The following is a 24,396-nucleotide window of genomic DNA, read 5'->3' as shown; positions in this document are numbered from 1 at the left end:
AAGAAAAGTTTTCCTCTGTTTTTCAAAGCCACCTTCATATTATCCCTTGGTATCCGTGGGGTATTGATTCCAGGACCTTTTGCAGATGACAAAATCCTAGGATACTCAAGTCCCTTATATAAAATCTAGAATTTACATGTAACCTATGTACATCCGCCCATATACAGTTGATTCCTGAACAGCATGGGTTTGAATTGCATGGGTACACTTATACATGAATTTTTTTTTTCAATAAATGTACAGTCAGTCCTCTGCATCTGCAGATTCAACTAACTGCAGATCAGAATTTCCATCCGCAGTTGGTTGATTCTGTGGATGTGAAACCCGCAGACACGGAGGGCTCACTGTACTCGTTGTGCTACACCATATAAGGGACTTGAGCATCAATGGTTTTTTGTTACCTCCAGAAGGTCCTGGAATCAATCCCCAGTGGGGATTAATCATTAATCATTACTAAATTACTTATAATAGCTAATACAATGTAAATGCTATGTAAATAGTTGTAAATAAAATGCAAATGCTGTGGAGGCGAATTCAAATTTTACTTTTTGGAACTTCCTAGAATTTTGGGGGGAAATATTTTTGATCTACGGTTGTTTGAATCCATGCATGCTGGACCCGCAAATATGGAGGGCCAATTGCACATATCAAATATTATATATTCTCTAGCATAAAATATTTACAGACTTTCTTCAGAAAGATACTGTTTTATTGTTGGTTTAGTCTCTAAAATCATCAGGCTTTTATTTCTTTTCCTTTTGCAATGATGTACAGTTAGAATAAGATCTGTAAGCAGGGAGCATACAGCAACTCTTACCATTACATTTCCAACACCTAGCATAATGGCTGACACATAGAGGGGATGCATTAAGTATTTGACTCAAGAAATAACTAATCATTACAAAACCCACCTATTTCCAAAAAGTATTAATGAATTAACTCTTTCAAATAATCTTTTTTATGTTGTCATTTTTTTAGGATACAATCTAATCATGAAATGCCAATCATTTCATTATCTAGTATCTAACTTGGACTAATTAAAAATTTTCCTGTTTTTATTTAACCTATTTAGATGTGGTAGAGTACACAAGGCAAGAACTGAGAAGACCAAAGAAACATCTTACCACCTTGCATTTTGACACGCTAATCCTATCATGTGGCAATCTTCCTGGGGATCTAACTTATTTCTTTTGGGTAGGCCAAGACTTCTCTTGTGGGAAAAGAGAAACCACTCTACTGCACCTCTTCTTTAAAGAGCTCAAGTTTTTAATTCTTAGAGAACCATTTTGCATTAAAACGAATGCATTTCAGAATCTACATTATAATGACATCACAATATTGGACCCTTACCTTTCTCCCAGGCCTGGTGCCCTCATCGGAGACATTTTTTTTTCTTTCTTCTATTACATACCCACTCGCCTCTTGCCTGCCACTGAGCATTGTCTTGTTCTGCTCCAAGAGGCTCTTCTTCCCCCAGAGTCATTTATATTCAGCTATTTTGCTGAATTGTACTAAGCCATTGTATTGTGAATTACCGCATTCTTTTTTATGACACAAGGACTCTCCAGATAATAATGTCATCCTTGATTTACATTTAAAAAATGACATGAAAAAAAATTGGTCTAGAAGTCAAGAAATTTGGGGTCTAGTCCTTACTGTTTTTCTCTCAGCCACAGGTTAAATAAATGGCGGTTAAATCAATTGTGACTTCAACTTTCTTAAAAAAAAATCTTAATATCACCTTCTATCGCTAACAGTCTTTGACCATTTCATTGATTTATTTATTCAACCAATGCTATTTATTGAATTCTTACTAATTCCTCAACACTGTGCCAGGTATTTATTTGGGACACAGAAATGATTAAAAGCACTGTAACTCCATGATACAGTTACATTGCTTTCTTTATGAAACTGTGAGGGAGATGATTATTACTGAGATGTTGAATATTGATTTCTGATTGAGCTTCCTAGGCAAGGACTTTTGAAATGAGGGCATTAAACTTTGTGATATCATTCTATCAAGAGGAAAATACATTATTTTAAAAATAATTTCTGTATTTAAATTGTTTGGAATTTATTTTTTAAGAATGCATTTACATTTTTATAATCACTTCTTGGTTGTACTTACAGTAGTGTACTACCTATATTCAACCTTTAAATATTATTGAGCAGGCAACTTTCTTGCATGACAGCTTTTCAGATAAAGACTTCTGATCCTGCTATGCTTGCTATTACTTTCACAATATAGGAAGATACACCTTTGGTATCCATCAAGAAAAACTTAACATTTCATTTTTGTTCACCTGAAGAAATTGCTTTTAAAAGAAAATACCCAGATAGCTTTCCAAGACGAATAGTGCTTCCTGATTTTCACTTGACTCAAAGGGTAGCATAAATGAATAATTCTGTATGCAAGTTTCTTGGTTTGCTTACAACTTTCTGCTAAGACTCCAGAGACCTTTAAGCAAAGGATCCCACCAATTACATTTGTTGTATGTGTATGTGTGTGTACATTTTTTTTCAGAAAGCATATGTTGGTAGGGCTATTAAGCAATTAGCTTCATGCATATAGATAGTTCATTTTGCACCAAACCATATGATGTGATTGGAATTTATAGAAAACCATCTTTCTTGCCAGGAATTGAGGCAAGTTAATTCTCTAGTTTGGAGAAGTGTGGTCTTATGGCTGCAATCTGTACCCTTAAAAATTAGGATCCTAGAATTCTATATTCAATAGCTTAGAAAGGCACATAAAATGTAAAAGTTTTGTCTTTAATAAATATAGAAATTGGAAAGAGAAAACCGAAGTAGAGTACCTGATTCATGTTGTGTGCTCACTACATGTTTGTTAACTTACAATGAAATGAAACCAGCAAGGGTTCAGAGTAGGGTTTATTTTACATATATATATATATATATATATATATATATATATATATATATATATTTATGTGCCATGAGGTCTTATGTCCTTGTCAGATTTGGCTCTGAGCTTTCTAGCAGTCTATGCAAAAAGGGAAATGCCATCAGCGAAGGAATCTGTAATGTCAATGAGATAAAAACAAACTGGCTGCTCAGTAAAAGCCCAGCTATTTCAGAGATTTAATAACTATTTCCAGAAGGAATGAATGATGCTGAAAGCTGAGAAAAATTTCTCCCATTTGCACTTTTAGGAGGTTACTTGGCTCTTCACCATTTTCCCAGCAAATGGCAGAGAACTTCATGTGGCTAATTTTTCAGATCAATGCCTGAGGTTGTTCAGGAAAACTGCTATTATGGAAGTGAAACACAGTCACAACCTGATAATATGCCTTAATTCAAACAATATTCTGAAATACCTAGACATCTGGAAGCAGAGGTAGATCGATTGCATATACTTCAGGCATGTATATATTTTCCATGTGTAGAGTGAGATTCATTGCCACCTTTTGAAGCTCTAGTTGCACTTTACAAAAGGAGTCTGTTACCATCTTGTCTCATTTTTATAGCATTCATATCCCTGGCTACAACCATCAATCATTTTTTTTTTTCTCTTTTGGGGGTGGTGGAGATTATACTAAAAATCCATGGAATGTCTGCTACAAGATGTAAAACTCTACATGATTGGCCTTTTGTAAATATTAAGCAAAACCAGTAAATCAGAATGATCAGATTAACATATTTTAGCAGAAGCATCCATATGAAAGGAAATGTTGACATTCTTTATGAAAGCTGCTTTTTCCCTTTACTGCTGCCATTTTTATTGTGGATTTTCCCGTTCAGCACTTAGTTCCAATTTTTTAAATGATCCATTTCAACACTAGACAGCAGTATTCTTCCAGTCATATGAGTTTTTGGTTGCATTTTATTACGTTAAAGATTGCAGAGCTCTACTGTGAATTACAGTATTAACATTCCCTATACTTTAGAGGACTGCGCTCACAAGAATTATTATGACTGGGTCCAGGAATTCTTTGTTTGGGTCTTTGAAGAGAAAAGTCCAATGAAATTTAATCTTTTGTAGTAACTAGGTTATGAATTTATTCTGTTTACAATTACAAAAAAAATTAAAAGTATAGAAACAATGGATAATTCATTCCAGAATCCCAAAGAAATTTTTGATTTAAAGGAGGTACCCAATTGAAAATGGTAAAACATTCAAGCAATAACCAATTCACCTAAATATAGATTCTCAGGACTTTGCTTATAACTTAGTTGGTTTAGCTCAAAATGCAGTTTTCTTAGAAACAATGCTATAAATTCAGGTCCATCCTGAATGGGTACTTCATTGCCAGTGCTATCTCTACCCTTAAGAGTTTGCTTGCTGGTGGTGGGAAAAAAAAGGCAGGGACACAAATAACTCAGCAAACCTCTTTTCAACACGTTGTCAAGTGCCTTATAAAGCAAGCTCAAACATGGCAGAAAGCCACCACCAAATTTCAGAGTCGAAGAATACATAAATTGTTACAAGCTTATACTATAGATCAACTACCCAGAATTTGGGAATTTTGTGCTAATGCCTTACTCTCAACTCCCCTTGTCATTTCTTCTCCCAACATAAGTACCTCACTGCCCACTTACTCCCCCCAAACGATGGGGCAGGTATAAACCTGTTCCAGCTAATATTCCAGCTGATATGATCATTGGAACTTTACTGGATATCAGAACTTTACTCTTTTTATCAACCTTAGAATTTCTACCAAGGACTCCTCTATTGCTTAAGTAAATGATTAATATTGATCCAAAAAAATGACAAATTGACAAAGCTTTAGGGATTTTTATCTCTTTACTACAAGTGGCAAGTTTCTGAACCATAATTGATTTTCACTTGTGATAATTTTATTTTATGATCTAGTTAGCATAGTACAATACTCTTGTTAATATTTTGTACTGTTATACCTTAAATTTATAGTTTTACCTGAAATTTCTTTTTTTAATTGAAGTATAATTGATGTATAATATGTTACAGGTGTACAATATAGCGATTCACAATTTTTAAGTTTATACTCCATTTATAGTTATTATAAAATATTGGCTATATTCCCCGTGTTGTACAATGTATTCTTATAGCTTATTTTATATCTAATAGTTTGTACCTCTTAATCCCTTGCTCCTCTCTTACCCCTCCCTTCTTCCCTCTCCCCACTGGTAACCACTAGTTTGTTCTCTATGTCTGTGAGTCTGCTTCTTTTCTGTCATATTCACTAGCTTGTTGTATTTTTTTAGATTCTACATATAAGTGATAATCATACAGTATTTTTCTTTCTCGGTCACACTTATTTCACTTAGCATAATGCCCTCCAGGTCCATCCATGTTGCTGTAAATGGCAAAATTTCATTCTTTTTTATGTCTGAGTAGTATTCTATTGTATATATGTACCACATTTTCTTTATCCATTCATCCGTTGATGGACACTTAGGTTGCTCCCATTCTTGGAAATTGTAAATAATGCTGCTATGAACATTGGGGTGCATGTACCTTTTCCAATTAGTGTTTTGGGTTTTTTCAGATATAAAGCCGGCAGTGGTAGCTTTAATTTTGTGTTTGCATTTGGAGACCAGTTTTTCTTTTTCCTGTAGATCCCATTTAAATGTGATTGAGAACCCTGTTCTATTAAATGAAGAATACCTCATTTTATCAATACTTGCATTTTTCTCCTGGTCTCCCAATCAGAGATGATATTTAAAATATTTAACATCTACAATAGTACCCACCCCAGCCCACCAGCCAGCCCAGACTTCCAGATTCTTCTGTTTCTCCCTGGCTCCCTCAGATTCCTATGGAGACTGAAGTTCCTACAACTACAAGGACAAGGACCAGGACCAGCCAGCCTATGGGAATCCCTGTGGGAGCCACTAGAGGTAACCAGAAGGCAAGGCTTTGATAGACTGGCTCAGCATCATTTAGTCAGAGCAGGTTTCTGGAACCTGGTTAACTGGGCATTAACTCATTAGTTATATCAAGAGTATCCTGGCTGAGAAGCCAGTGTGGCCAGGCCACTTTTACCAACCTGTAGGGGACTTTTAAAATATTTTAATAATCTGTGTAGTCTGTGGAGACTTACCTAAAAATATTGGCCAAGTATCAGAACTGCTCACAACCCATCATAGGAAATTGAATCTACAGACTGAAGGCAGTGAGGATAAACAAGCATTTTAGCTGCCTAAATGTTTCCTTGTCTTCCCTACTTGAATCAGACCTTCTGCTTTGAATGTGGGTTCAGTGCCTGCAAGACTTTTAACATTTGTTTACCCAGACTTTTGTCTTTTTCCTTCTAAGCCTCAGTTTCCTCTTCTGTAAAACAGTTAAATTAATAGCATTTCAACATACTGTTACCATGAGGTTTAAATGAAACAATGCAAGGGAAATTCTTAGTACAATACCTGGAATACAGTTAGTGCTAGCTATTATCCACTTTTAACAGGATCTTCAATTAATGAATTTGTAATCCTATATGCAGGTACATAGCAAATTGGTATATTTGGTTACATGAACACATGCTGTGCATTGTGTTAGAACAAAAAGATGACCAGAAAAATAGGTTATTATTGGGTATGAGAGGTTTTCATGTTTTCAGATTCTATAGGGCTATTATTGTGTACTCTGATGACTTGAAGAAGCCTAGGGTTGCAGGGACTGATGTCAGCTTGTGGCTTCTGGGCTTTTATCCCTAATGAGGAAGAGCTCTCCTCTCTCTCTAGAAAGAGGGGGATCGTTTGTCAAGCTTCAGGTCTCCCTGTACTCATATATTATCTTTTCCTTTGACTTTCGCTCAAAATTGGGGAGTAGAGCATATCTTAAAAGCACCAGTGTAAGGAAACCCCAGGCTCTTTTGTTTCTGGGCAACATGAATAAGAAGACTGTCATAAAAGATATGGAACCTTGGGAGGAAATAAATAAAAATGAATCCTAGAGGGCAGCATAAAAAAGTGTATAGAAAAACTCTGTTAACAAGTAAATGAGTCTAACAAGGTTTTCTTGTCGTCCTCTTAGACTGAAATTGAGTCTTCATTTGAACCATGTCATATTAGGTGCTCTGAGCAAAAGTCAGTTATATTCTGGAGACCTGATGAAGACTAAACATCAAAATAAGAGTTGGAAGGAAGCACTGTGGCACACCGTTTGCTGAGAGCTTCTTTGAACCATGTCTGTTTGCTCCCTCTTCCCCCTTAGTGTTTTATCATATTCACAGTATGCGGTTTTGTTTTCTGACTTCCCTTCTCAAAAGTCTTGTTCATAAGTGGCTGTCATCGTCCCAGTCACATGTTGGTTCAGCATTGACTAATGAACTTTTCTTGATGTTTCCTTCATCATCCACGAGGTGAGAAAATTCCTCAGATGCATTTCAAAACTCCCAGTTAATTCTGTGGTGACTTCTAAACAAAACTGTTTGTGTTATTCTAACTCTAAAATTTCTTAGTCTGAAAAATATGTATATGATGATGGTCCTTCTTTGAAGCAGTCTTACTTAAACCACTTTCCTCCTATTCTTTCCACGCAGCTATCTTCATTGCAGCCAAAGAAGAACTGCCATGACCATCTAGATTAATAAGTGAAAGTCAAAAATGAAAGAGAAAAATGTAAAGCTGGACTTATATATGAGAAATTATTAAACCATAATTAGAGAAGTTAAACAGTATCCAAATATTGTTGATTCATCTTAGGTTTGCATGTCTGTTGATATGATTTTCTTTGTTAAATGAAAAACCCTTGTCTTTTTTGTAAAGTTGGGATCATTTACCAAAGTCAGATTTACTGAATGTACCAATTTCTCTCTTTGCATTGTTCTTAGAAAGAGGGGAGGTCTGAAACAACCTCCACTCCCTTTTTGTTTTAATAATACTAATTTATGTAAATATTTTACTATTTGGAAATTAGTCATAGATATTGTGTTTACTTTCTTAACACTTACATTATATTTGCCCTTGTTACTGGTATTGAGATGGAAGATAAGCATTTAGTGTTATAAATGTGTGATACACTCTCTTTGATCTATTAGAACGTTTCATATAATTCGATATAGCACATATCATTTCTGAGTTACAGTATTAACTTATATCTCTGTTTCATCCCTCCCCCCCCACCCCCACCACCAAGATTGGTGGTTTCTGGATAGCTGTACCTTGCCTGCCTTATGTTCATTCCTTATCATCACATGGTTTCTTGTCATGGTGCCTGGCAAATAGTGGCTGCTTGATAAATGCTGTCAGTAAATAAATAAGTGATATTGATGTTATAGAGGCATAAAAATTGTGTAGAGCTGCTATAAATGTTCAAATTCAACAGTCTTATAAAACAGTGTCAGTTAGTTATCTGTATCTTAGTATATACATCAAGAAGCAGCAAAGAACCCTATTAAGACCAATACTCAAGCTTAATCCCAAATCCCAGGTTATATGGCTACATCCTATGTATCAAGAAGTATGTGGTCACTAAAGACCTTTCCTAAAGCTTGGAGCAAGACTTACAACTGTTCACACATGTCGGGAAATAATGGTTAAACTTGACAGTAATTGTCGATAGGGAAAAGTAAAGCTAGTCTGCCTTCAAAGAGGAGACTATTCCCTCCTTAGAGGGAAGCAGGTCGTGGTCAAAGGACAGGGTAGAATGAAGAGGGAACTGATATGTGTGATCTACTTTGTACCAGCCACTAAGCCAGGAGCTTTACATGTTACTTCCTATAGTTCTCCCAACAGCACCAGGAGTTAGGTAGTATTTTTCCCTTTTATTAATGAGGAAACAGATTTCTTACAGCTACCAAGTAAGAGTCCTAGAATTTAAACTGGGGCTGTAAAATCTAAAACCCATTTTTTTTCACCATGGAAGAGTACGTGACTGTGTTTCACTCCCATCTTAAATCCTTTCTAGAATAAGGCAGGGCACAAATCAATTAAACAAATTATTCCCAGCAGCTTTATTAGAAGTTATAGTCATCTTAGCAGTGGGGAGAGTGAGTGTCAAGGAAGGTTTTCATAGCGCAAGAGCACAGACTTTGACGTGAAATGGACTTTGATCTATTTCCCTATTCTGCCTCTTTCTTGAGCAAGTTAGTTAACCATACTAATCTTTAATTATATCATTTGTTCCAAATGACAAGTACAATGCCTGAAGCAGAGAAGGCCTTCAAAACTGGTGGTTGTTTGCATCACTATTTAAGTAGAAGAGTAATTCATTCTTCTGTCTGGGGTTGCTACTTAAAGAAGGACTTGCCATTAGAGCAGCAGAGAAAAACAAACGGATTGTCTCCAGAGAGGGCTTAGTTGGTTTTATGACAAAGGGATATACTTCAAGGTATGGGTCATCTTGATGTAAAATGCCTTTGACACAAAGTGAAATATGGCCTGTTGAATTCATATTTTTGCTTGTCATTGGCTTCATTAAAAAGTGATTAATAATACATCTCGAAATTCATCAAAATTTTGAACAAACTATTTTTGAGAAAAATATTACAAAGTCACCTTCAAGGAATTTGCAAATATACTGTAAATTATAATCAATGCCATAATAAATGCAATAAAGTCAAAACAAGGAAAGATAATTCCAAGTTTAGAAGATAATTCTAGATTTGGGGTTTTCTGGGTCTTAAGTCATTAGAATGGACTCTCAGAAGCTAAAGGAATATGAAAAAAAGTAGAAAGGGGAAAAGAACACAGTTACCTTTGTGGTACAAACATAAGAATAGTGACAGAGAAACTAAAATATAGTATAAACTAAAGCTGGTGACAGTGCTAAAAATTTAATCATGATAAGTCATTTTAATGCAACATTTAAAGCAAGAATTAAAACAAAGGAGTGCTCATCTGACTGCTTGGGAAGCATACTGTAAAGTTAAAAGTTGAAAGAAAATGTCATCATTTACTTCCTATTCTGTTTCTATCATCTCCAGCCATGATGGTCTTCAAATTGGAAAAGCAGAACAACACTAATAACAATAGTACTTTCTTACTGATACCATCCTTTTAATGCTTCTTCAAATCCCAGAGCAATTGTTCTGAAATCAGAATGGACAGAAATCATGAATTCTAACTGGTGAAAGTAGGATTGTGCCCTTGACACTGCCTTCTTTTAAACTTCTAATTAAATTACTTTGTATGACTGCTTTTTAAATCATAAAATATAATAAAGCAATAATAACAAGGCAGACCCAAGAAGCAGTAGGACATAAGTAATTATTGACCACCTCCCCCAAAACAACTAGGCACAAACACAACACTAATGAAATTTAAACCATTGCATCTGGCAGCCATTCCGCAACTTATAAATGGACACCACTAGGCAATTCTGTCCAGTTCATTTTCAGCAGTTAATATCAATGCATTCAGCTATTGGCAGTGCATTTACAACTTAACATAGCTAAATCATTCTGACTGGTATCCCACTCAGAATTACACTGTGATTAAACAGTGTCTTGTAGTAGAAAGGTTCAAGCTTTAGACAGACCTGGGTTTGTATGCAGGCTTTCCAAATTATTAGCTGTGTAATTATAAAATAAGGATAATAGTACCACTTGTCAGTTGTCATGGTGAATCAATGCAATGATATATTTGAGGAAACTGATATTTATTGAGCACCTCCCATGTGTCAGTAGCCTGCTATTTAATCTTCTAGGCAACTTAATGAGGCAGATATTACAGAGTCAGGCTTTGAACTCAAATCTTAGTTCCAATTTCATGTGCCTTCCACACCTTGTAATAAGATGCCTGTCATGTACAATGTCGTACATCAGATGTCTAGGACTTTTTCATTTTGCATGACTAAAACTTTGTGCCCACTGAACAACAACTCCTCCAGCCTCTGGCAACCACCATTCTATGCATACTTTCTGCTTCCATTAGTTTGACTACTTCAGCTACCTTGTATAAGTGAAATCATGCAGTATTTGTCCTTCTGTGAGTGGCTTATTTCACTTCTCATGATGTACCCAAGGTTCATCCATACTGTAGCATATGACAGAAATTTCTTCTTTTCTATAAATGAATAATATTCCATTGTATGTATATATCCTGTTTTCTTTATCCATTAATCCCTTGATGAAGACTAAGTTTGTTCTTACCTCTTGGCTATTGTGAAAATGGTGCAATGAATATGAAAATGAAGGAATCTCTCTGAGATTCTGATTTCAGTTCTTTTGGGTAAATACCCAAAAGTGGGATTTCTGGATCATACAGTATTTCTCTCTTTTTAACATTTTGAGAAACCTGCATACAGTTCTCCATAGCAGCTGCACCATTTTACATTTTTACCAACAGCAAAAAGGATTTTCAATTTCACTATATCCTCACCAGCACTGACAACATATTATAACAGCTCACTTTTGTAAAGCCTATCCAAAATATTCAACTTAATTTTTGTAGAAACAACTCTGCTTTGTTTCACATTCATATTCCATACGAATATTTAATACTTAAGAGAAAGTAAAAAAAGCATGAATAACAATTGCAACTAGCACATTCAAGTTTGAAATAAAGACACCTGATTATTTGTCAGTGCACAACTCAGCCGGTAGGGACAGAGTGGTGGGAATCTGGAGAAGAGCTAGCAGCCTAAATAATTCATCCTTCCATGAGTATCAATGAAGTGTTTATAAAGAGAGTAGAAAGGATTACTCTTGTGGAGGTGAGTTAAGAGAGAGCCTACTTGTTGAAATGAAAGGGTTGGACAAGATGACCTCTGAAGGTCCTTCAAGATCAAAATAAGCCTTTGGAGTAGACTAAAAATGATAGAACTGGATTAGAATTTCAAAGCTATCATCAGGGTCATATATTTAATAAGCCCTTGAATAAGCCCTTAATACACTGCTTTTATTTTTTAAAGCATTTGGGTAACATTAAAAGCACTTGATAAATTCATTACAAATCCCACAGTTTAAAAAATAATAAATTATTTAAGAACTTCTGACAGACAATGCTTGACCAACCAAATTCAAACATATGAGGAAGAAGTACAGGTGCACTTTTAAAGGATGTAGTTCCATTTCTTGCGTTATTTCACATGCTGTGTTTTGAGCCTCTTACAGATAAGCCCTTGAAGGTTTTAACTGAGTATACAGATTTCATACCTTGCACACTGACTTCACTCCAGATTTTCTTTGAAGAGATAAAGGAATTATACAGGCTTTCTTCTAGTTTAAGAGGTTACACCTCTATTTTAAAGCTGATGCATTCTGAAATGCACTGTGAGGACGGTTTATGGCTAGACCAGGCATACAGAGATGTGGCTTCAAGTGCTAACTCTGCTTCTGACTAGTGAGCAAGGCAGATTTTTCTGCAGATCTCTCTTTTACAAAATGAGAAGATTTAAGAGATGATGACTATGGCTTTGTCCAATCCTACATTTTAATAATTCTATGATTTTTAATACTTTCTGCACTCAGAAATTTTCATGTGAAAATTGTCATTTATTTAGTAGTGGCTACTACCTGAAAGGTTTATCACTATTTGCAACTCTTTCCTTGTGGTCCAGTGAGTAAGATTCCATGCTTCCAATGTGGTCCACTGAGTAAGATTCCATGCTCGATTCTGCGCGTTCGATCCCTGGTCGGGGAACTAGATCCCACATGCATGCTGCAACTAAGAAGCCTGCATGCCGCAACAAAAAAAAAAAGAAAGAAAGAAAGAAAGAAAAAGAGAGAGAACCCACATGCCACAACTAAGATCCTGCATGCCAAAATGGGATCTAGGCAGTAATCAGCCTGAAGTTTTTTTACTGAAGATCCTTACTCCATTCCTTGAAGCTACATACCAGGCTGCTCTGTCACCTAATGTCATAGTCATCTACAGTGAAATCCAGATTGCTCCAGTTTCTGCCTCAATAGTAATTTAGAGCATTTCTCTGCCCTCTCTGTTCGGAAATATCACACATTAGAACACTATACTTCAGTTTGTTGAGTATCCTGCTGTTTTCTCCTCCTCATACAAGGCCAGTCGGCAGAACTGTGCTTTGATAGGCATCCCTTCAGTCCTGATGGTCTGACAGCTTTCAGGGACTCTGTAGTTATTACTCTTTTCTTGTCATTTGATTTTCAGGTAGGATGAAATTATTTCAAAAGGTAGATATAATGTCAGCATTTGTTCAGGTCTACATACCTGTTGAATATTTTAGACAGCACTGTTTTGGTTTTGTTTGTTTGTTTCTTAGTGATTTGCTGTGGATTGGGTTTTTCTACCACATTAGAGCTCTGTTTTCTGCCAATTTTTCTACATGTGTATCTCTTCTTTCAATTCAGTTTTATTACTCTTAGTCAATATCTAATGAAACCTTAAAGCAGAATTCCCTGGAAGTTTTCAGTTCCATACTTCCAATGGAGAACCTTAAATTGCCTACATGATCTATGCTGGAGATGGCTAAAGGAGCTCAATTGTGTTTAGAGCTGTTGAAACTGCACACCAAAATGCTAATACCACAGTGACCTACTGTCTGAGTACCCTTTAAGGACACACAAGTCCTAGTTGACTGTTACCATGACTTCAAATGTTACCTACAACCTATTGTGTTTGAAGAATAACCCAGGTTTCCAAAGGCATGATCTAAATGATATAAACTCATGGGACCAAGTTGTATCTGAAGATACACAAAAATGTTTGTATTAAAGGAGACGTGTCAGGAAACCCAGTTTCACTCCTTTTCCAATGGAAAATGGGTCAAGCAATTCAGAGCGATCAATCAACCTTAGTACATAGGTGACTTTTTTTAGGTCAGCTTTTCACGATCCTTGAGACCTTGCCACTTGAATTTCCACAAAATGGGGGAAGTTTAATTAACCTTGCTTGTAAATTTATTTCTGCTCCAGGCTTTGATGCCAATCCTATTACTTTGCAGAAGAAGGATTATGAATTTATTCTTGTAGCCTAGAAGACTCAGAATATGGGTTCCACTCTCCCAGTTATTGTATGTCTTACTTTCTTTTTCTTTCTTTGAAAGATTTAGAGTAGCTTTCCTAGAACACTGTTAATGTCATTCTTCTAAAAGCATGTTGTCTATCAGACTTGACTGAATGAATCCATTGCAAAAACTAAACCTACACAAACACAGCAAACAAACATAGAGCATCAGCTTTGAGAGTAATTAACAGAATTGTAAGAATATGCAGATAAATTTATTGATTGTTACATTTACATCTGTTGCAGTTTGATTTGTTGGAAATTACATGCATTGGGTTCTACAGCATGTGTTTATTTTGCTGAACAAATTGTGTCCCAACAATCTATCGTGGACATCCAGAATCTAGCAGGTGAATTTATGCTGACAGTTTGTCCCTCCAACAGTGTTTTGGCACACCTAAGTACTACTTTTTGCCCCAGGAAAGGATTCCAATCTGTGGGAAAGATTTTTAAATAAAGCCTTGCTAACATTCACCTCTGTAGGCACCTCAGTTTGGTTGATATTTCTGTTTCCTAAAAGATAGTTCTATCTATTTTAACATTGCACATGAAGGAAGAAATCCTAGTTTAATGATTTGAGATTGTGTTTTTTCTAACAGAATTCATTTGCTTTTAGTTTATGTCATAACCAGTGTATTGCTTTGCTCCTTACAGAGTTATCTTTTACCAGTAGTGTAAAACATTCTGAAAGTTAGATATTGCATGATACGTCAAGGAAATTTAACTTGAGCAATTACAGATTTCATCCACAGTCTGGTGCCTCTGTTTGTCAAGAAGTTAACATTTTTAAAAGATAAAATGACTTTATAATCTATAATTATTTTCTTATCAATTACAATTTTATAATCTCCTGATTAGCTGGCACTTGGTGCTTAGCTTTACATTTTAGCTCTGCAGGGTCCTTTTAGACATTATTATTGCAAAGAAAAATCAAAAATCAAAGTGAATTCTTAGTATTATACTTGAAGCAATAAGGTGCAATTGCTGAAACAGCAGCCAAGCATTGTGCTATAGAACTAACTCACAGCTTGGTGCCCAGTCCCTGCTGAGAAGGAAATGTAGGGGAATTGGCAGAGTTTTACTACATCTGCTCCCTGCTGCTAATGAGCTTTAACCTGTTTCATTCTTATTATGCTTACTGTTTAGATATTTTGCTTTCAAAATTAATTTTTTAGCTGAGAGAACACATGAAAGAGGATATGATTTGTAAAGTAGGACTGTTTAAAAATTAAAAGGTATCAGCAAGGGAGATTAGAGGCTATAATGAGTGATATGGTTACTTAATATCAATTCAAGGGCAGAAGCTCAGGTGGTAAAGCTGGAATTGTTTCTCAGTTTCTGTAATGTGGGCTACAGCTTCAGGAGATATAGTCTTTGTTTTGTGTTGTGCATCTATACCAATATGCTTTACATTTATCAAAGAAGTGTAACAGTATTTTTTGCTTTGAATGCTTCCTTGATCCTCCAAAAAGTGCCAAAGTTTTAGCGATGTGTAGCCTCTGAAAACAATCAGGTTGCAGCAACACTATTTTATTATAGTCAAGAACTAATGAACTACCTATGTCCAACTCTTATAACCTATACCTGATCACCCAGACAAAAGCAACAAGAACTCAGAGAGTAAATAGACCCTGAGATTATTCTTAGTGAAATAATAATATCATTTTTTTGTTTGTTCTGTTTTATTTTTAAGAACTTTTATTGAGATACAGTTGACAGACAAACTGCATATATTTAGAGTGTACAATTTGGTATTTTTTTCTTATTAATAATGTGTATATGGCAATCCCAATCTCCCAATTCATCCCACCCCAACCCCCCCCCCCCCACTTTCCTCCCTTGGTGTCCATATGCTTGTTCTCTACATCTTTGTCTCTATTTCTGCCTTGAAACCAGTTGATTTGTACAATTTTTCTATATCCTGCATATGTGTTAATATATGATATTTGTTTTTCTCTTTCTGACTCACTTCACTCTGTATGACAGTCTCTAGGTCCATCTATGTCTCTACAAATGTCCCAGTTTCATTCCTTTTTACAGCTGAGTAATATTCCATTGTATATACGTACCACATCTTTTTTAGCCATTCATCTGTTGATGGACATTTAGGTTGCTTCCATGTCCTGGCTATTGTAAATAGTGCTGCAATGAACACTGGAGTGCATGTGTCTTTTGGAATTACTGTGTTCTCTGGGTATATGCCCAGGAGTGGGATTGCTGGGTCATATGGTAACTCTGTTTTTAGTTTTGCAAGGAACCTCCATACTGTTCTCCGTAGTAGCTGTATCAATTTACATTCCCACCAACAGTTCAGGAGCATTCCCTTTTCTCCACCCTCTCCAGCATTTACTATTTGTAGATTTTCTGATGATGGCCATTCTGACCAGTGTGAGGTGATACCTCATTGTAGTTTTGATTCACATTTCTCTAAGAATTAGTGATGTTGAGCAGCTTTTCATGTGCCGCTTGGCCATCTGTATGTCTTCTTTGGAGAAATGCCTCCTTAGGTCTTCTGCCCATTTTTTGATTGAGTTGTTTAATTTTTTGATATTGAGCTGGATGAACTGTTTATATATTTTGGGGATTAATCCTTTGTCTGTTGACTCATTTGCAAATATTTTTTCACAAATATCATTTTTTATAGCTATAGACTCTTGCTACTTAAATAACTTTCACAAATTCCTTTGCTCCTCACCTTAACTTTCTAAGGCAATCATGTAGGTATTGTTCATTCGTTTTATAAATACAGAACTGGAAACTTGAAAATGCACATTATTTGTCATAACTGGATGACAATTCTCAATGGGTCTGTATAAGTCAGCGCACATCCTATCACCGGGGAGTAGGATGGTCATCTTTAATTGGTAGAATCATCCTCACCACTCTCATTATTGTCTTTGTCAATAATCATCCACAAAGCTATCCTACTTCTTGAATAGAAGCCAAATGTATTAGCTCTTCAGACAAAATTGCACATTATTTTTGGTAATGACATGGTTTGAAACATTCTGCAAAGAAAATCAGGTTACTCTACTATAGCATGTCTCAACCTTTTTACTCTTGAAAGTAAGACAAAATTCTTGAAGATGTCCAGTTGTGGCCTGCATTTTTTTTTATAGTGTTACCTGTATATGTAACACTATAAAACTAGCTGTGAACTCCTTTATTTATACAACCAAAACAAACATAAAGGGTAAGTAAAAATAAACCTACAAAACCATTACAACTATAATTATAGCATTGATTTATTGTGACACATGTTGTAATTGATTTTTAAATTATATAATTTACACAAATATATACATCTTTATTTAGAACAATCATTTTAATAATCCTAACACTGGTTAATAAAATCATTAAACAAAAATATCCTATTAGATATTTATTTCTACACACTGCTAGTGAACTACTGCAAGTTAATACTTAAAAGGTAGGATTCGTGATCTCCTAGCCAAGTAAGTACTGACTCCTATGGTTTGTCTTCTTTTCTGGCTGGTATAGCTGTATTGCAATGTGATTGGCAAGGACTCATTTCTCCCACTATTTCTCTCTATGTGAACCATTGTAAAACCTTCTTTTGAGCAGAATGTCATGATATCTTTTGGCCTCTACTTGGCAGGAGGGCATCATTTATGCGTTAAGTCCATCTAAGTTCTCCTCCTGTTAATGCAAGACCCAGTAGTACATTATCATACTGCAATATAATTTCTTGATGTCAAATCATAATCACAATTTATTAAATGTTAGGAGGCTAACGTTTTATTCTATTAAAATATGTTTAATGGTGGATTTTTACTACAAAGCTGAATTTTGTCCTTATAACTGACAAAAGACTCTGATAGCAATAATAGTGAACAAGAATGACTGCAATACTCAGTATCCATGTTTGTATATGTTAGTGGCAAATGACCACTTTTACCATTGGTACTTTAATGTTCACTGGCATCAACACAAAAGTAAACATGGTCATAAATATATGTGGCAGTATCCAAATATAAGGTGATCATCTAGATGAATCTAAAAATGCTTATATTATTCTCATAATGATGCTGAGATGGTAATAAGATCACACAGCCAGTGAGTGGTGGAGACAGGATTCAAGCCCTAGTTGTCTGGTGAATATCAATATTCTTACTCATTGGAGGTGACAATTGGAAGAACAGTAATGTCAGCACAACTGCATTTGTTAGTTGCTTAAATGCACGTGCTTATTGTGCTATGTTCCCTTTTTTAATGGAAAATATATAGAAATAGAATTTTAAAAATTACTTTCAATACCTACTTAATTGTGGGCATAACTAATACATATTATTTTCTACTAAAAAAAATTTCAAAGGATAAGATCCATGTTTTTCTTTTTTTCAAGAAAACAAAGTAAGCAAATTTATTATTTGACTAATCAGGCTTTATAGTACTCATTGGGCAAAAATACATGTGTGTGTGTGTGTATTCTAAAACCAAGTGTCATTTCAAAAGGCAACCCAAAATTGAAAAGAGGCTCTGAGCTTTCTTACATTGATTGTAAATATAGCAATTTCCATTTGAGAGTATACTTCAAAGTCTTTCTTAAAACTACCACTCTTTAAAGTCATTCATTCATTGAATTGTTCACTTATTTATTCGACATTTAAAAATAAACAATTTTTCTGATTACAATAGTAATGTATATTCATTACAGAATTTGGAAAATCCATTAAAGTACAAAGAAGGAAATGAAAATCCCCTTTTTCTTTACCCAGAGCTAATGACTATTTCATATTTTGGTGCATCTTCCTTCCTAAAGATATCCCTGATGTGGGTGGACCCCTTAGGCAGCCTCGCTCCTTGCCCCTCAGCAGGACTCCACCTGGTCACCACCCCTCAAAGAAAATCTACCTTTACAAAGTATAAGAGAAAAATTAAGATTTTGCTGAAGTTTTCAGGAGGAGGCAGAGGAGAAGGACACAATATATACTGCACAGAAAAACTCAATAGAGAATCTCCATTAGATACCTAGGTTCTTTGCCATGCCCCTAATTCCTATTAACTGCCAACAGCCATAGTTTCCTGCCTATCTTTAGTCCCGCTGCACAGAGCCGGGCCTGTCCTTGGTTCCAGCCCCTCTTCTCTCTGCCTCCTCACACAGATCTCTCCACTCAGTAAATAAGGACCCATCTTAACACCCTCTATCTTTACAAGCCAGCAGGGGTTTGCAAGAAACATGCATTTGTTGGTTTTTTTCCTTATAACGCATAATTTTTTTCTCTCTCACTTAGATATATATGCATGTATATATGTACACATATTATCCATGCATTTTAAAAAATTGTACCTGCTGTTCTTTGAAATGCTTTTTCTCCCACACAATACATTTTATTTTCCCTTACAATTAAATGTTCTTTGTAAACATGTTTTTAATAGTTTATCTATCAAAAGACTTCATTATCTGATATACTATAATATATTTGACCAGTACTCCACTGTTCGATATTTTGGTTGTTAATAATTTTTGCTATTGTATATATAACACTACAATAAACATCCTATATATCTCTATTTTCTTTGTGCACATCTCTTTTATTAGATTAAATTTCTAAACTTGGAATTTGAGTCAAATTTAATAAGCACTGGGAAATTTGATTAAATTGCCCTCCAGAAAAGTGTTAGCATGAAACATTCATTGAGGACTTATTGAGTACCAGGCGCCATGCTACCTGCTAAGGATTCAAAAATATGTAAAATGTATTCTCTGTTATTGAAGAGCTTCTAGTTGAGTATTTGCTTTAATTAGATGGGAGGCCCCTGCTACTCTCTCTGAAAAGTCTATTTTAATTTCCACTAAATGAAATGGTTGAGAAACTGCTGACTCTGGTCCTAAATTTATTGCTTAAACATATATATCAAAAAAAACTCACTCTAATTCCTGAAGCCAATAAACTTTCACATACAGTGTTTGCCAGCATCTAAAACTGTGGGCATATAAAACAGTTCTCTTTATCCCCAAAGTTATGTTTTTTAAAAAAAAGTATTACTTTTTTATTTATGTATTGAAAATTATTTTAATTATCTTGAAGAGGAAACCATTGTTTTGTTCATATAAATATCATGTATAAAAACTACCGTTTTAAAACTTGGTTACAAATGAATGGACATCTGCTAAATCCATGGACTTTGAAGTTTCAGCAGAAATGTACTTAACACTTGTTTTCTTCTTAAGTCTGGACACGGTAAACATTTACAGGCCATTTTTGGGATTACCAGAATGCAAGGGATATGAGGAGAGGTGGACAGAAATGGTCCTTCTTTTTCTAAATGTGATAGCACTTTTCACTTTTCTGAATTGGAGATAGTTATTTTAAGAGAATCTAAAAAACACAGTAGTAAGAGTAAGGATAAAGGCAGATTTAATTTTAGCAGCTCTACCACAATGATGTACACAATACCTTACATTTTAAAAGGGCTTACCATACTCAAAAGGAAAAAAAAAGAAGAAAAGAAATGTGTGGCTGTTGTGTGTACAGTGGTTTATACAGAATGATTAGCATTTGCTCTCTGGAAATGAACTCCATCTTGGCCTTAAATTCTTATATTTCTTCACAGAGTTGAAATGCCAGTTGAAGGCATTCAGAAATTTAAAGTAACTGATTTAACAATCTTGGACAAAGAGAACATGTCTGAAAGTTTGTCTCAATGTTTGACTTGACCTAGGAGAGTTTCTCTGAGCCTTCTTTTCTAAACAGTACCCTAGTACCTTGGGCCAGCAAAATGGCCTTTAAGCTTGAATGAACAGGTATTTCTTTTCCTCTCGTGCAAAACTTCACTATTTCATCTTTTCAAAGTCTTTTACTGCACTCAGTGAGGAATTATATTGACAAGGGTAGAATTTATCTCCTAGAGGAGAATGCTATGCTTCTGTTAAGTGCTAATATAACATTTATGTGTTGGTACCTTAATAACAGCCCCAGCTCACCTAATGAAAGTTGAAAGCAAACAGTACTCTCTGAGATTTTATTATGACTGAAGTGACTGCAATTTGAGGCAAATTATCCCCATTTTTGTTCCCATATCAAAAACAGAGATGCTAAAGCAATTGCTACATGTTTGGTATGGAATTAGGTTCCACTCTCATTAATCTATGAGGAAGAGCATTTTTCATGTAAACAGCTCACGAGGGTCAGAGAGAAGAGCTGTTTCTGTGAAAAATGCTTGTCAATAACTTTGTGAGTGAATTTTGAAATAAAGTGCCTGTAACCTGTCATTATTCCTTCCTCTCAAAGTCGAGAGTGAGTGGATGAAAATTGAGCATGTGAATTGAAAGCAGGGTGAGTGTTATGGCCTTATCGACTTCAGGTAAAATGACTGTTTTAACTTGTTATTATTTTTCCATTCAGAGGTCAGGCAATGTACAGTATTACCAGCATAGACTGCAGTGTAAGCAAATTGGTATACAAAAAGGCTATTACCCACACTCACAAAGCATAGGAAAGTATAAGTCACTAATATCAAGTGGACTTGTGATCTCTACAAAAAAAGAAACAACTAACAGTGCTTTGGAAAGGAATGGCATAGGTATTTGAGTATAAAGCACCTTGGAGGCAGAAAATATAAACCTGTTTAAATAAAGATGCATATGTTTAGAAGGCAGTGACCATTTTTTAAATCACACATTAATCTTGTTTTGCAAAGGAATTACGGAACCTGAATACTGAGTGTTAAGTACCCCAACTCTATGTCCCTTTAAAATTTTTTCCAGCCCAAGATCATCTTAAAAGTAATTAGCTGCTGAATTTTTCAAGTCCATCTGATATATTCTTACCAAAACCATAATATTGCTGTGGTTTTTCCTTTTCACGTATGAAAAACAGACATCAATGAGGCTTCAAAACACCAAAATCCCTTTCCTTGTCTTCTAGATTTTTATTTCTAATTCTGAAGAGCAGCTTAAGAATGTAGCGTGTCTATTTTAGGTTTGCAAGAAAAGCATCTTTTCTCCAAGTAATCTCAGGCTTATGGAGAGTGTATATTTAACACTATTGTTCAAACAGTTTAATTTTTCTATTTGAAAAAATCATCTAGTGATTTTGTCTTTGATACTGATTTTTTCATTATAGACTTGTTGGTCAGAAAATGAGCAGATTGGCCTAGAAATTAAAAGAGGTTATATAAGGACTCAATGATTGAAACTAAGTTTAGGGGGAGAAAGGATTACATTTAATTTTGAAGACATGTTCATATGCCTGTTTGGCAAATTTTCCCAAATAATGTCAAAGGTTTCAATTCTTTTACTTCTAGACAAGTTTTTCCTGGCTTCAAAATAATTATAATGACCCAAGATAAAATAAATATATTGGCATGTCTTCGCTTCGCATTTGCTCAGTTTATTCATTTCTTTAAACAAATGTTTACTAGTTGGACACTGTGCCAATCATGATAATACAATAAACTCGGAGAGTCCTTGCCTTCATCTAGTGAGGAAGAGAGTCAGGAAAACAGTGAGATAAGTTGCCATGAAGTTGCTAGAATAATGCAGGCTCCATGGAAGCAATGTTTCTGTCCAGCGGCAGATCCTAACCCCCTAAACCAGTACCTGACACACAGCAGGCACCTGACAGATATTTGTTGAATGCTGAATAGATGTGATTGGGGCATGCACAGTGAGTTGAATGTCTAAGCCCACATATGTATAGTATTTGAATATGAATTTTAATCTTTTCTTTCTCTTGGTTCTACCAAAGACATTAAAATAAACACTCAAAATGCAAACATATATAACAGGACTCCTAGTTTGTATTGGTAATTATGGGCAAGAATTATTAATTAATTAATTAGGAGCTTATAAACTGAAATATTTTATGTGTCACTTGTATTTCAACCTGTTTCCATTTATTACATAATTATTTAATCTACTAAATTCTTCCTCAAGTGTGTATATGTAAATCTAATAGTTTCTGAATTATAACAGATCCATTCTGACATTAACATTTTGATTGTTTTCTTTTATTCCCAGGAAGAACATGAATGTCATGAGAATGCCAGGGACACTGGTAGCATCCTGGTGGTAGTGGTGGTCCCCCATCTCCCCAGACATGCTGCTGTCGAGTGGCACGTCATTGCAGTGGCAGATGAGCCATCTAGAAGGAAGCATTTGCTTTGAAGAAAATATCTGAGGGTTTTCAAATTGAATATGAAGCTTTTACTTCCAGTTCTGCTTCCAGTGCATCTATCTCTATTTCTTTAAGATGGACGTCACCTTCTATGTCCCCACCTGATTTAAACAGGACTCTAGAAGACCTCATGACTGTGTCTGTACAAGCAAGAAGACTCTCCAAAGATAACCAAGCTGCCCCCTTGTGTTTTAGAATATTCTACGAAAAAGACAGCATTAATGCCCATGTACTGCAAGCAGGTAAGAGAACTGTTATTAAGAGAGGTGAAAGGAAAGTACACACTGTAGAATCACATCATATGTGCTTGTCAAAGAGAGTCTGAGAGAGAAAGAGAGAGAATAACATAAGTAGCGTGGAGACATTTGCTCCAGTCCAGTTAGTGAGAGTGAGTGTGACCTGGGAGTTGTGAATCCACTGTTTCCTCTGTTGATCCCAGCTCTCTTGTGCCTTTTGTGTGACTCTCTCACTGCCTTATGAATCATTCTGGTGTTCAAAGACTTTTTCCTACTATATAACCTTCTTTACTATATTCCAAACCATACTTGTACACATTAAACATTTATACATACATATCAGTGAATAGATTTGTGTGCACAGTACCATGAATACTTTGGAGATGACTTATGGGATTTAGAACAACCCCATGTAAATCTGACTCCATGATACACACACAAAATGCGAGCCAAAGTCTCATCCCCCCACTATTCGTGTTCTAATGGCATTTAACTAATATGGCTTTGATTCATCCTTCTGAGAGACGGAAACAACCAGTGTGCGCTAGGCATATTGCACCATGTGGCTGGCAATTAAAACAAGAGGTCTGAACCAAAAGGCATGCTTCATTCTCTTTAAGTGCCTCACGGTCAAGAGTCAGTACTCGTAACTTACCAACAGGTTAATTTCCAGTTTGAATAGCAGTGGAAAGTTCTCACTCTTCCCAGGGCCATGGAAGTTTTGGTTTCCATTGGACAAGGCTCATGTAAATAAGACTGACTGAATTTGATTCAGATTGATCAATCCAAATTTGATATACTATTCCTTTATCATATTAGCCTAAATTGTGTGCAAAGCCCCTCAGTGGGTTTTCAAATGCAGTTGTACCTCAGGCCTTGCTATAAGTGAATTTGAATTCAATATTTGCAAATTGAATTGTGCTTCAAACATTTTATGGAAGTTAGCTTTTAAAATGCATTATTTCTTATATCAGATACTTCTTAAGTAAGGTGAATAACTCCCTGCTCATTTACCTCTTGTTTAAATACTGATTTTAATATATAGAAACTATCTAAAGCAAGAACCTTTCTATAGCTAACATCTCTTTAGTCTTTTGGCGATTGTTTCTTTGCAGACTAAACAGAATAACAACAATGCATCACACCAATCCTGTGGT

At 35.4% G+C, this 24,396-nt stretch overlaps 1 protein-coding gene across 1 annotated transcript in view; it reads left to right on the top strand.

Moving 5' to 3' along the window:
• Positions 1-22,872, top strand: part of DPH6 (diphthamine biosynthesis 6) — a 328,274-nt gene extending 305,402 nt beyond the window's left edge. Inside the window, exon 9 of the mRNA XM_057721520.1 lies at positions 22,847-22,872. Within this exon, the coding sequence (XP_057577503.1) occupies positions 22,847-22,857 (11 nt within the window). The 3' untranslated portion in view covers positions 22,858-22,872. The remainder of the gene's footprint in view (positions 1-22,846) is intronic.
• The last annotated feature ends 1,524 nt before the right edge of the window (positions 22,873-24,396 follow it).

This window comes from Hippopotamus amphibius, chromosome 2 (assembly GCF_030028045.1).
Source record: "Hippopotamus amphibius kiboko isolate mHipAmp2 chromosome 2, mHipAmp2.hap2, whole genome shotgun sequence".
NCBI classification, from domain to species: domain Eukaryota; kingdom Metazoa; phylum Chordata; class Mammalia; order Artiodactyla; family Hippopotamidae; genus Hippopotamus; species Hippopotamus amphibius.
Note: the sequence above shows the minus strand (reverse complement) of the source record. Positions and strands in the feature narration are given on the sequence as shown.